The sequence below is a fragment of the Vanacampus margaritifer genome, chromosome 11 (genome assembly GCF_051991255.1).
Source record: "Vanacampus margaritifer isolate UIUO_Vmar chromosome 11, RoL_Vmar_1.0, whole genome shotgun sequence".
In the NCBI taxonomy this organism is placed as follows: domain Eukaryota; kingdom Metazoa; phylum Chordata; class Actinopteri; order Syngnathiformes; family Syngnathidae; genus Vanacampus; species Vanacampus margaritifer.
In genome coordinates this window covers 11,018,137-11,031,448 of record NC_135442.1, presented here as the reverse complement: position 1 = coordinate 11,031,448, position 13,312 = coordinate 11,018,137, and the positions used below count along the sequence as shown (strand labels likewise).

Sequence of the window (13,312 nt, the reverse complement as noted above, 5' to 3'; positions counted from 1 at the left end):
TTGGCATTCGTGAATGACAGCTAAAAAAAGATGAAACGTTTACATTAGGACTGTCAAAATTAAAGCGTTAACGCTGGGGATTATTTTAAAATCATTAAAGCGTTAAAAAAATGTACTCAACTCAGTGTGCACCCAAACTTGAAGGAGTCACTGGCGGGAAGATGAATAAACATGGACTATCTGTAGTTTTACTTTCTGATTTACTTTCTTGATGCTTGTTGGAGAACTCTAAAGTAATTTGCATTAATTTGCACTTTGCAAAAGCCAAATTCAAATAGCATGCCAACTGTATGCCTTTGGCGTATCATCTCAGAGCCAAAATTCCTGCTCAAGTTAGCTCCACACTCAAACCAATGCTGCTGGAGTGTGGCACTCGTGAGCAGAACTGTAAACCTGTGAGAAGTTCTGAGAATTGTTTCTATGAGAAAAAAAGATGGCCTGTAAATCGGAGTCTATTTTGATCGTTTTGTTTAACGGTTGTATTTCACACAAGTGTCCAATTCAAGGATCAAAGAAAGCTATTAGAATCGTTATCTATTTGATGATTTGACATTAATTCCAAGATTTTAAAAGTAAATATGTTACGAGCTTTGAAGAAAAAAATCGGAGCAGATGTAGAAAAATTTGATTTAGTGTCCCAAACAAAGACGTATTTATACGCTTTTTATGTTGTTGTTGTTTTAATGCTACAGCATACAGAAGGCTGATACAGCTTCTGAACTGCAGACAACGAATGAATCAATGGTAGTAATTACAAAAACGGCCAGCAGGTGGCAGCAGAGTATAAGAGATCAACCAGGGCCATGTTGCAAACAAGCTCATTTACCCACAGTTCTAAACAGATTTGTGAATAATGATGAAACTTAGCTTTATTCTAATGCTAATTGCTGGAAAACAGAAACAGATAGAAATATACTTTTTTTTCCTGATGAAAGAAGAGACTATAATTTTTCTTTTGGTAGGTTTCTTGTTTTTATAGCAATAGAACATAATATTCTGTCAAATCAGTCAATATCCAGTAAAACAGCCGGGAGCGAAGGAGGCTGCTTCAGTGAAAATGGCTGGGAGTGAATAAGTGAATTATTGACAGCACTAGTATACATGCATCCTCACCTTCCTCGGTGGGCACGTAGATGTTGAGGTAGAGACAATCCTCACTCTGGTGGGTCAAATAGGTGGCGGCTATGTCCAGGTTGGCCGTGAGCCACGATGGCATCATATCCCCCAGCATGCTCCTCTCGTCCAGCGACTGCGGGCAAACGGGCGCAAACTGGGTCACGTTCCGGATTCCGGGCCAGGGTAAGGGCGGCTCGGGCGCTTGGAAACGCCGGTCCCCGGTCGGGGGCCTGGCGTAGGGCACCCCAAGATACTGGATGACGGGACCCAGGAGGTCCGAAGGCAGCGGGGTGAGGATGCCGCGGATGCGCCCCTGCGCCGTGGACACGACGGGCACCGTCTGCTGGGCCGCGCACAGGCTGAGGTGGAGGAGGCAGACGGCGGGCAGCGAGGAGACGAGCCCGAGGAGAGAGGAGACTTGCCGAGGAGATCGTCTTCTCCTCTTCGGCTCGGGCATGGCGACGGGAGATTGGGCAGTATGCGTCTTATGGGGGTTTACGAGCCTTCAGTGGGATCCGGCGCTCTCATGCAGCTTGGCCCATAAACACATCCTGACCCTTGCGAATAACTTTTCCCTCTTATGTGTGTGTGTGTGTCATTCAGTGCCTCTGAGTGTGTGGTGAGTCACTTGGCGTCATTCCCTTTGCGTCTGTGTGTGTGTTTAAGCGATTGTGTGTCCCGTACTGGCGATTCGAGTGTGTGCTCATGTGTGTGTGTGAATGTCTTGTTATGTAAACAGTAGCATCACTGTTCCTCTGTCACTCTCTCCTTCCGCTCAGCCCCATGACAAGCCCAAACTGCCTCCTGGAAGAGAAGAGGAGGAGGAGGAAGCAGCGACGGGGAAAGGAAAGGACAGAATGACATCATTAGTCTTCGTCAATGGAATCGACGTGTAAATCAAAACAAAATGTCACACACACACACACACACAACTCTGGAAAAAATGAAGAGGCCTCTGCCAAATGATTTTCTGTTTAGAGCTATATGTTCGAGTAAAACAAGCATTTTGTTTTACTCTCATTCCAATACAGTGTCTTGTGATACAAATATAATTTGTTCTTGTCCAGGCTTGTAACTCAAAACAATTCTATCCAAATCTGTAAATAATCTGTTCCAGCTTCCCCTGATCAACAAAATAATTTAGTAACTGTTATTAATCATAAAAATGACACTCTATAATACTATAGTTTAAAAACAAGAAGTAATGACATAAACAAAACGGTAAGTTTTTGTCAGACGACTCAAAACTAGTTATCCATCAATTTATAGTGTATTTATACATGTAATATTATGAGGTCATGTGATGAAACATTTATATGGTTTCACAGTCATAGCGGTCCCCCGAAGGTAACTGTAACGACAATGTGGCCCGCGACAACAAATGTATTCGACACCACCATGGAGATGCTAACTGTAGGCTTCTAACTGAATGCCTATGCAGTTTTCCATTGTATGCTAGCATTGCGCTAGCGCAGGCTATGTGGTTGTTTTAAACACACAAAGTGTAATGATATTTTTTGAAAATATCTACTAAGTCTCATTTACAATATATATATATATATATATTAGAGCTGTCAAACGATTACAGTTTTTTAATCCGATTAATCATAACTTAGAATTTTGATTAATCACGATTAATCGCTTAATGGGCTCTTTACACAAATCCACTACTTCCTGGACTCAGTCCCACTCCTTCATTTCCTGTCTTTCACAATTGGACAGACTGATTAATCCAGGTGTGCCTGATCTCTCTTTAACCACGACAACAACGGCCCGACACACCTGGATTCATCCGTTTGTCCAATCATGAACGACAGGAAATGAAGGAGTGGTATTGAGTTCAGGAAGTAGTGGATTTGTGCAAAGAGCCAATTAAAAAGGCTTTTTTTGCCCGTCAAATTTAAAGAGCACCTGTTATGTGTTAATTTTTTCAACATTTAATGTTATGAGGACGTCTTCAAAAAAAATGATCCACTGCACACTCTCATCCTCCTCTTTTTCTATTCAGTTAATTACTTGCATACTTTAAAATGAAAAAAGGACCCCAAGAGTTTGACATAAACAAATATTTAGAATGTCATACGCAAAAACATTCATGAAATGCTTTACTTTAATGCATGTAGTTATGTTTATTGCTCAAAAACAACCTGCGCTACCTTTAACGTAATCATCCACTGTCGAGCTAAAGGATAATTTGTGGTCAAAATGAATAAATGCGATTAATCTGCGTAGTAATCATTTTGTGATGAATCAATGTATACATGATATATTATTAAAACACATGCACACACACACACAATAGACTTACATATGCAAAAGTAAACGCCACCGTTCATGGTGACTGCTCAGCTTGAACTGGTGTGTCAGCGTGTCAGGGCTGATGTGTGTGAGTGCGAGCTGCAGACATATGTCACTCCCCTGCTACGCCGCTGCACGCATCCCAAGACCCTGTGGAGGGCAACGTGGTGGAGGGGGAGGTGGGTTAGTGTTGAGAGGGTGGAGAGTCACGTCACACGCTTAATTAAACCATGAACACACATGAGCTCCTGACCCCAGTGGTGTTAGGAAGCACACACACGCGCTGCTCTCTATCTCTGTTCCGCACATGCACTCGCTGTTTATATCCCCAGCGCAGTGCAGTTCTAATTACACGTACACTGACTTCATTTTATCATACACATACACACACGTATACAGTGGAAGGTCAAATAAAGGTTGGGATGTCCAAACATTTCCCCATAGGAAACTGAATTACGCTCCACCAGGGTTGGGCTGGCACGGCCAATGTTTTAGGTAGTGATGGGCAAACGAAGCTTCATGAAGCACTTGTGATATTTTTTGACTCCTCTAGATGGCACTATTGGTTTAAAAAGGCAGTGGAAATGTAATACATTTTCATTGCACTAGCCTTTATATTTGAACCAAGAGCACCATCTAGAGGAGTAATAAAAATAGTAAAAGTGCTTCATGAAGCTTCATGAGGCTTCATTTTCCCATCACTAGTTTTAGGTCACGGTGCTGGAGGCTCAACTAAAAATATTTGATTGAAAAATGGAGTTCTATTTTCACAATCAGGTGCATCTGCCGGTGCCTCGGTACAAACCGCTCGGATCAGTTAGGCTTTTAAATCCAGATGCAAAATTCAAATAAATCCACAAGATAGCAGAAATGAGTTTTAAAGAAAAAAAATCCTTGGAGAGTTTCTTTAGAAAGTGGGAAAAGCCAACTGATGGTGAGAAGCGTCGTCAACTTCCAAGAAAACGAAAGCTGCATTTAAAAGACTGTATCAGCAATCCTATTTTTTTTTTGTTAAGGTTTTTTTTTTTCTGTAACTGCAGGTGCCCGCTCTGCATATATGAGTCTTGCAAATGAGGCGATGAAGCTTTTAAAACTGCCACCAAAAAAAGCACTGAATATTTTGCTTCCCTTTCCAGTAACACGCCTTGGGTGTCATTGTCTCCCATTACCCCAAGACGAGTCGTACCTGCTGAGGCGAAGCGAGAGCAGGACTCCCACAAAGCATAACAACATTCAGAAGAATATAGTAAGTTGTGTTCACAATTGTTTCTTACAATTTTTAAATAGTTTTAAATTTGTCAATAAATAGTGCCAACAGCGTTGCCATGACATCAAAATCCAATTTTTTCTGTTTTATGCATAAAATAGGTCAAAGAGTCTTTCTCCATATTCAAATGAGGTAAGACCGTGGTCCTATCAGAGCAAAGCTCATTTTAATTCAAATACTAATGAGAAATCCACTCCTCTTAATCTGCTAGGCAGTTTTAACCAAACAGAATAGTTTGAAAAGGGGCATCTTTGGGATTTGCAGCACAAATTATCTCGCAAACCTAATAAAAGGACACCAAAGATTATAAAACCTTGAAAAATAAAATAGGTGTCTAACCAGTCAGCAGCTAGCTCGTTAGCGGCTCATGTTAACATCTACCCAAACAGAGCCTACTGTTCCTCTGCATGTTTACTACCGGCTCACTCACCCACGTGGCTACCAACAATCAATCCTGGCTCATGTTGCATCATCTGCAGCAGATACACCACTGAAAAATTGCTAACGCTGGGTAAAACAATTTTTGGGATATGCTGGAATGAAGGCTAGAGTGGTGCCGGCTAGATTTGCTGGAGTTTGCATGATGTCATGTGAGATGTTGGGTTTACTTTTAATTGTTTTTTAATTGTTTCAAAAATGTTATCTTCTACAATGTTTGTCCTCATTCAAATCAATTGACAATTCCGTTATGACATCACAAATGAAAATGGCGGTCTTATGCTGCATTCAAGGAGGGTTTGAGTGTCCCAGTTCTGCCCTTGAAGCGTTTGAGGCAAATGTAAACAACAAAGATGGCTGATTTCGATAAATTGTTTGTTGTTCTGGTGAACGCAGTCATTCCAAATCACATTGTGTCACGTGAACATGTCTTGTATTTAAATTTGCCTCGAACGCTTTGAGGTCGGAACTGACACAATCCGAGTGGGATAAATCCGATTTGCCACTTTTATTGAATGGAGCATTTTTCTGGTGAAACCACGCTCTTAAATTTGCTCCTGCTTGTATTATGAATGTGTTGATCAAGGTTGTGGACATGGGTGCATTTTATTTCGTGAAACCATGACTGTGGTTTTGCCCCCCTGACCACCACAAAGATCCGCCCCTGATTCACACAGAAAGGCAAGATTCGAACCAGATATGTGAACCACCGTGTTGCTGCATTTAAAGAAATATACCATACATCATTTTTCCTGTGCTCCATCGAAAGCTACTACCTGTTGTCTGTTTCTTCTCCATCACAAGCGCACAATGTTTAGAGTGCATCTGGAAATATGAAGACACTTTTTTTCCACACGCATTCGATTATTTTGCAGCCTTTCACCTTAATGAGGTAAATTAATTCTTTCTTGCAATGTGGGGAAAAAATGAGAATTGAGATATTTGCTCATTTGTTAAAAATAAAACACTGACTGTGTATTCACGGTCAATACTTTGCTGAAGCCCTTTGGCAGCAATTAGGTTCTTGACTGATGCTGCGGGCTATTTTTAGGGATGTTTTATTTGGCCTTTTTTCATATATTTGCATAAAAATCCAATATAATGTTTTAGTCTTGGCATCGTGTGGTGTATAATGTAGAATTGTGTATGGTAAGATTCATTTTCACACATTTGGAATACGTTGTGACTACTTTGTGGGTACACTGTACACACATTCCAAGCAATTGATGCATTTTGTTTTTAATCAGCAATGCAGACATCTTCATTTCAATACACTCTCTCTCTCTCTCTCACACACACACACACACGTTGGTCTTTCAATAAGCCCCCGAGCACAAGTGCAGGTTTTCCTCTCTTCCAATGGTGAAAACAAACTCCTTCTCCATTTCACTACACACACACACACACACACGCACATATGCATGCATACAACTGCTATCACTCCCCACAGACCTTCGGGCAGAATTATAACACACGCAGACGCCCAGACAGCGCAACATCAATTCAGCCTAATCACACACACGCACGCACGCACAAATATGACAGTGTGGAGGTGATCGGCTAGCCTCGCTCCTCCCACCCGCACACCACCACGGCGGAGGCGCGCGCGTGCGTGCGTGCGTGTGTGCGCGCGCGCGCGCGCTGTCCAAGGTGCTAGTTAACATTCCAGTGGTGATCGCACGCACGCACGCTGCTGAATAACGCTCCATTTATCAGGACAAACCCCTGCAGCCTGCCACCGTGCAACCCACCCCCGCGGGGCGCCCTCGCACGCCGCATTCCCCTCACAAAAACACTCCTGATCACCTTTAAAACAAATAGCTGGGACTAACATTGTTATTTCGACTAAATTAAAAAAAGCACAAACCTGCGCGGGGCGTTGCAGGAAGGTGGCAGAAATGTGCGCGTGCGTCCGCGTTGGTGCACCGCGTGTCACAGTGGCCGGGGATGGGATATTTGAAGAGTCCTGATGCTGCTTGCTTGCTTGCTGGCTGGCTCGTCGTCTCCAGTGAGTGCAAACCTGCCCCCCATTACACACGCACAAAATAATGGGAAACAACACAAAACAGAGCCCCAAAAACACCGCAATCCTCGGAAACTGTAATCCAAACGGAATCGCGTCTGTTACGAAAGGAATTGAAGTGGTTCTCCGATGGGATGTGAGAGGCCCAGGACGAACGATCAATCTCTCTCTCTTCTCTCTCCTCTCTCTCTCTCTCTCTCTCTCTCTCCTTGGCTGACTCCCCCCTCCCCATCCATCCCTCTCTCTCGCTCTCTCCGGTGCTCCCCCTAAATGCGATTGGACAGTGATGCAGCGTGCAGCCACAGATCCAATGATGCTCACCTATGATGGGGACGTGCATGCCATTACATGAGCGCGACATATGCTTTCACACGCGCACACTTGTGGATGGTGAGGTAAGTACAGTTTAAAACAGAAAAAAAGGTTGTTCCTGATCACTTTGGCTAATGATGCCAAGGTGCACAGTGACCTCTTCAGGAGCAGAGCAGGAAAGTCTGCACTCTTTCTATTCAGCCCTTTTTCTCCCTCAGGCGCGTGCGTGTATGTGTGTGTGTGTGGGGTGGGGGGGTATAATGCAGCCCGCAGTGGCTTCCAACCGTGTTTGGGAACACTCGTCACGTCAGCACAGCCTGCCGCAGCAGTGTTCACGACTTTCTGCTGTTTGTCTCCACAATCTGTCCATCTCTTTTGTTGTCCGGTGAAGTGTGTGTGAGGACACCTCCCGGCTTCCGTATGCGCCCCTGTTGTATCCTGCAGGTGTGTTAAGTTCACAAGGCCAGATTTTATTAAATGGTCCCCGCACGGCAACAAACAAACAAAAGGAGATCCAAAACAAAAATGACTATCTGAGGTTCATATTCAAAGTTTCTGGGATGTGAAAAAATTGTCGTGCAACTCTGACACTCACAGAGAAGATTATCTAGACGATTTTGTTTAGAATTAGGTCGCAAAATTGTGAAAAATCAAGCCCTTCTCCCTGCTCTCAAATACTCGTGTGTGTTCGCTGAATGTGCTCGAACCACATCTTGATCAATTGTCAACTGTCAATTAAATACCACCAGTACAACCTGCTAAGTGGATGTGACATCTTGGAAACAGGTTTATTTTTTAGAGCACATTTTAAACACACGGCAAAAAAGCACCTAAAAGCATTTAACAGAACAGCTGAATAAATTCATAAATTTAGCAAAGAGAACAAAAGAAGCTCATTAAAATTTCTAAAAGAATGCACATTTAAACACATTTACAAACAACATATTTAGAGACATTTAAAAGCAAAGAAAATACATAAAAGACACTGAAGTTGAATATTACAAATTATTTAAAAGAAAAAAAAACTAACAATAATACGAGCACAAAAAAAATAGTTTTAAACCTTGATTTAAAAGCATTCATATCTTGGGCTGACTGTTGGCAAACTTATTTTAATTGTGTGTAGCACCTAGCATTTTTCGTATACTGCAATTCTATGTTTGAATTAAAAAAATAATTTTTTAAATCTATCCGCTTAAAGCCTCCAGTTGCTGGAGTACATCCCATCAGGTCGTCGCGAGGCCTACTATGGCGCATCGAGAAGCTCTAGCCGCCAGCTAGCTTACGCGCTACTGGGCTTGCAATAGCACAAGATAACCACTGATACGAATGACGGCGCTCAATTCTTCTATAGTGGGGGTGGGGAGGTCATGCCTAAAGACGAAATGTGTCACCGGACCCCATTTTACCTACACTCATCAAAACTAACAGTTAACCACTGACATTACTTTTCACATTATATAAAGTGATCATTTTGCCAATTTCACAAATATCATTAGCCTAATTTGATTTCTCCGTGGTGCCATTTGAGTTTGGTTTCTAGGCTACGCTGTTTATGTACTTCAAAATGCCAGCGTTTTACCAGAGCTCGTCTGCAAAGGGAAAACTTGTTTTAAACTATTCGTAACTTGTTTTTAATCAAGAAGTCGCTTTAATTAAAGTGTTAAACCATCGTTACCATTGTGCTAAAAAGATGAATGAAGTGCATCTTGATCAATCACGTGATATTTTAATTGTTAATGTAGTTAACGCATATATCCCGTCACATGTAAACAGTTGACCAGAGATCCTAAGTCGGAATGATTTCAATCAGAATGGCAAACAAATGTCCATGTAAACTAGTACTGTGTTCCTCCAGGGTTACATACCCAGTTGCCTCATTGCTATGCCCACAAATGGCTCACACAAATGGCATAACAACTCCTTAATGTTCCTTTAGTGCACCCACACTGAGTGGAAAAGTGCTTGAAATAAAGCAATCAATATGTGATTGCAATGTTGACTTGTCAGAGTTTAAGAGGTTTCACCAAAATATGCGATTCACCATTACGAAATGATTGCCACTTTATATTTACATAGAGCAACTCAATTTTCCAGGGACAGAAATCATTTTAATCAAATGAGCAACCATCATTTTTAATACTTTGATGAAAATCCACAGCCCACAGTAAATAGCAGGACAGATATCGCTCGCAGGATAAACACAACCAAATACAAAGCCGCAAGACCGGTGGTGCTTTGAGATCAGGGCCTTCTTCTCATTCGGGACCGCCTCCAGCTCACCCGCCAAACTAATGAGGACAAGCACCATAAAAAACAGATGGACGGATATTATTCCAATTCCATTTTCATCTCAAATGATGACAATAAGAAATAAACTACTCTCTTTTCTTGTCCCCTTATACTCATTTGATGTACATATTGAAGGCAGAAAAAAAGTCTTCCCTCAGGGGTCTCTCAATTTCCTGCAAACTCTCCTGACATGAGATCTTATTTAAGTCATGAGCAGGCCAATTAAATTTCAGTCAACCTGCAACCGGCTTGTCTGGGAGCTTCCCCTCCTTTTGCCCATTCGCCTGCTCGCGCTTCACTGGCCCAGCCACGCTTTTGGAGTATTTTCATCCCTCTTATCATATGACATGGCTGAGCGGTCGCATCCATTCACTTTTATTTGCGAATCACCTGTCACAAAGTGATTTATCCACAGGGAAAAACAGACAACACAGCAGATGAGGTTAAGTGCCCCCCCCCCCCCCCAAAAAAAAAAACGTTGTAAATTATGCTTTTAAACTCATGTGCAAAACTCTTATTTTCAAATAAATCCACAAGGTAGCAAAAATTAGTTAAAAAAAAAATCCTTGGACAGATTCTTTAGAAAGTGGAAAAGGCAAACTGACTCGTTCACAATAGTTTGTTTTTGTTTCTTACAATTTGTCAATAAATAGTGCCAACAGCGTTGCCATGACATCAAAATCCTATTTTTTCTACTGTTTTATGCATAAAATAGGGCAAAGAGTCTTTCTCCATATTTAAATGAGGTAAGACGGCGATCCTATCAGAGCAAAGCTCATTTTCATTTGAATACTAATGGGAAATCCACTCCTCTTAATTCCAGCACAAATTATCTTGCAAACCTAATAAAAGGACACCAAAGATTATAAAACCTTGAAAAATAAAATAGGTGTGGCTTATGACCTAACAGGTTGGGGGGTATAAATAATGCGATTCACATCTCATTATTTAAACACTAACTACTGCACAAATGTAAAAATACAATGAAACAAGTGTCTAACCAGTCAACAGCTAGCTCGTTAGCGGCTACTGCTAACATCTACCCAAACATAGCCTACTGTTACTGTAAAAACCCTGCCACAAATTGGTTTTAGCCACAGGTGCTTCCACTTAATTGGCAGGTAAACGAGCTCATAGAAGCACCTGTCGAGTAGAAGCAACTGTGGCTAAAGTCAAACTGTTTCAGTCCTGCTTGTATATTATATTAGCAAGTGTTTAGCCTACCGTATTTTAATGGCTGTTTTGAATCGAGTCGCTTCAGGTGTCTCGTCACCTGGTCAACTTTTGTTACTGAGGGTGTGGATGAGGTGGGGAAAGATATTGGTCTCGCGTCAGCAAGAACTGGAAGGTGATTTACATAAGAGACAAGAGGTGTGAAGGCGAAGTAGCGACCGACATCGCGACAGAGAAAACTTTAAAGCACAGTGACAGCAGGAGCTAGTTTGCAGAAGTATTAGCTTAATTAACTAAGGTTGGCACACTCAGTTCATTCGTTAAAAATTAACAGAAGCCATCGCTTGTCCTGAAGGGGTTGTTAGGCGTTTTCAAAAGAGTAAAATAAAGGAACATGCATTGGTCATTTCGATGTGGTGTACTTTTTTCTTTTTTTTAACAAGGGGAGATATACTGGCTAATGCCATCTACTGGCCTGGCATGCATATCGCAGCATTTTGAGTCATTTTTCACAGGATTCTTAACACGAACATATTGTCAAAATATAGTAAATACCCCATTTCATCTGGAATTTTTACACAATAATAACCAATTTAAAGCACTGAAAACAACTTCAGGAGAAATCAATTAATGTTCTTCCATCCGTCCATTTTCTTAGTCCATATCTTCTGGGAGAAGAGTCCAAAATGTTACCAGGCCAGTCTGGAAACTGACAAATGGGTAATTTTCCACAAGGTCAGATGGGCGTTGCATCATTCAGACCCTCTGAAGGCCATGGGAACCCCAAAAGTAAATTCCCTCACTTATTTTTCTGGATAGTTGATGATCATTCAACTTAAATTGGCACTGTTATGTTACTTACTATTACCTATTTTTTACATTATCTGTTAATTTTTATCAAAAAAAAAAAAAATAATTACTGTAATGTGCTTCATGACAACATTTGCTAATTCTATGCTAAAAGCTCACTCCTGTTATTTTCAGCCCTGTTACTCAAATGAGGAGTTTCAGTATAACAAAACAATGAAAGGAGAAAAAAAGGCTTGAAATGGGCCAATACCCAATTTAATTAGGTCAATATGTGTATTATGAGATTTAGGAGTTGAAAAGAATGTATTTTGAGAGTGTTACAAGAAGTAAATGTCACCGATTCGGTGGAATGGCCCACAAATTGTCACCCATGAATGAGAGGCGAGCCTTTTACACAGGTGGGGAGTCGCTGTGTTGTTTCGCTCCTAGAATAAAAGGCTAACTATTTTCTCAAGTTATTTCAGAAATTCCCTCAGGAAAAAGTTGGCTTCAAGCCCACAAAGTTGCCAAGTCTGACTCCTCCTGTAGGGGCGCCGCTCGTCTGTATCGGTGTCCTATCTGAGTTTGGCGTGATGCATTTGTGCGATTAAAAACCTGTATCGACGCACATGCGTCTTTGCAAAAATGATGAAATCAAGTGCATCACAATAGATCGTGTTTGTAACCGATGGATTTTGCATTAATAGTAAGTGTTACCTCAACGATACAGAAACATTAAAACAGCTCTAATTGTTATTGAATGCTCCGTAATGAAAAGAAAACAAAGAGGACACAAATGCGCTCGCGGCCCGTGAGTTGTGGCTTCTTAAGCGTCCCGTCAGGTTGGCCGGGAAGATTCTGCCGTATCGGCGTTAATTAGTCACTCTTTGCCGATATACTGACTGCTATCAGTAGGCCTAACCTGCTTTTTTGACCACATAGAGTAGAAATTACAAAGTCAAACAGCATCTGTTCAACTTGAATGTTTTTCACATTTCCCCCCAAAAATGGACAAAACAGTTCCAAGTTCAAACTGTCCCAATCATAAAACATTAATTAACTGTACAGCTAAATATTCCGACTAACACTAAATAAAATACTCATTCTCATATTCACCTATGATTGACTGACTTCTGGTGTGAAGTCATATATGATGAAGGTTACATATATTTCTTGAGAAATGTTGAAGAAAGGTTACATTTCAAATGACTTAACTAACACCGATATATATCTATTTTTATTATTCAGAGAAAAAAAAGGACTAATGAATTGAGCCAATTTTACAAACATTAATTTGATGCCATCGGAACATGTTCAACAAATTAATAGTTTACAAAAAGATCCTCTTTAAATCTCATTAAAGAACTCATCACATCTTTTGGAAAAGTGCGAGAAAACTCACACAAGCGTGGCCAGAACTTGCAAAAAAAACACACACAAAAAAAGTCTACGAGAAACACACAAACCACAAGCGCCATCGCGTTCACGCCAATTAAGATGCCGCCATTTGACTGGGCTGCAGCATAATTGAACAGTTTCTCGTTTTGTTTTCACGGAAGAGACAACGGCCGGCGGAACCTGCGGCTGCAGTCGAATACAAGTTG

At 41.3% G+C, this 13,312-nt stretch overlaps 1 protein-coding gene across 1 annotated transcript in view; it reads right to left on the bottom strand.

The window, feature by feature from the left end:
• The window catches only part of LOC144060211 (neuroligin-4, X-linked-like), a 35,115-nt gene extending 27,793 nt beyond the window's left edge, over positions 1-7,322 (bottom strand). The window contains exons 1-3 of the mRNA XM_077579517.1: positions 6,987-7,322; positions 3,425-3,564; positions 1,114-1,920 (exon numbers count right to left, since the gene is read on the bottom strand). Of these exons, the coding sequence (XP_077435643.1) occupies positions 1,114-1,573 (460 nt within the window). The 5' untranslated portion in view covers positions 1,574-1,920; positions 3,425-3,564; positions 6,987-7,322. The remainder of the gene's footprint in view (positions 1-1,113; positions 1,921-3,424; positions 3,565-6,986) is intronic.
• Positions 7,323-13,312: the final 5,990 nt, after the last annotated feature.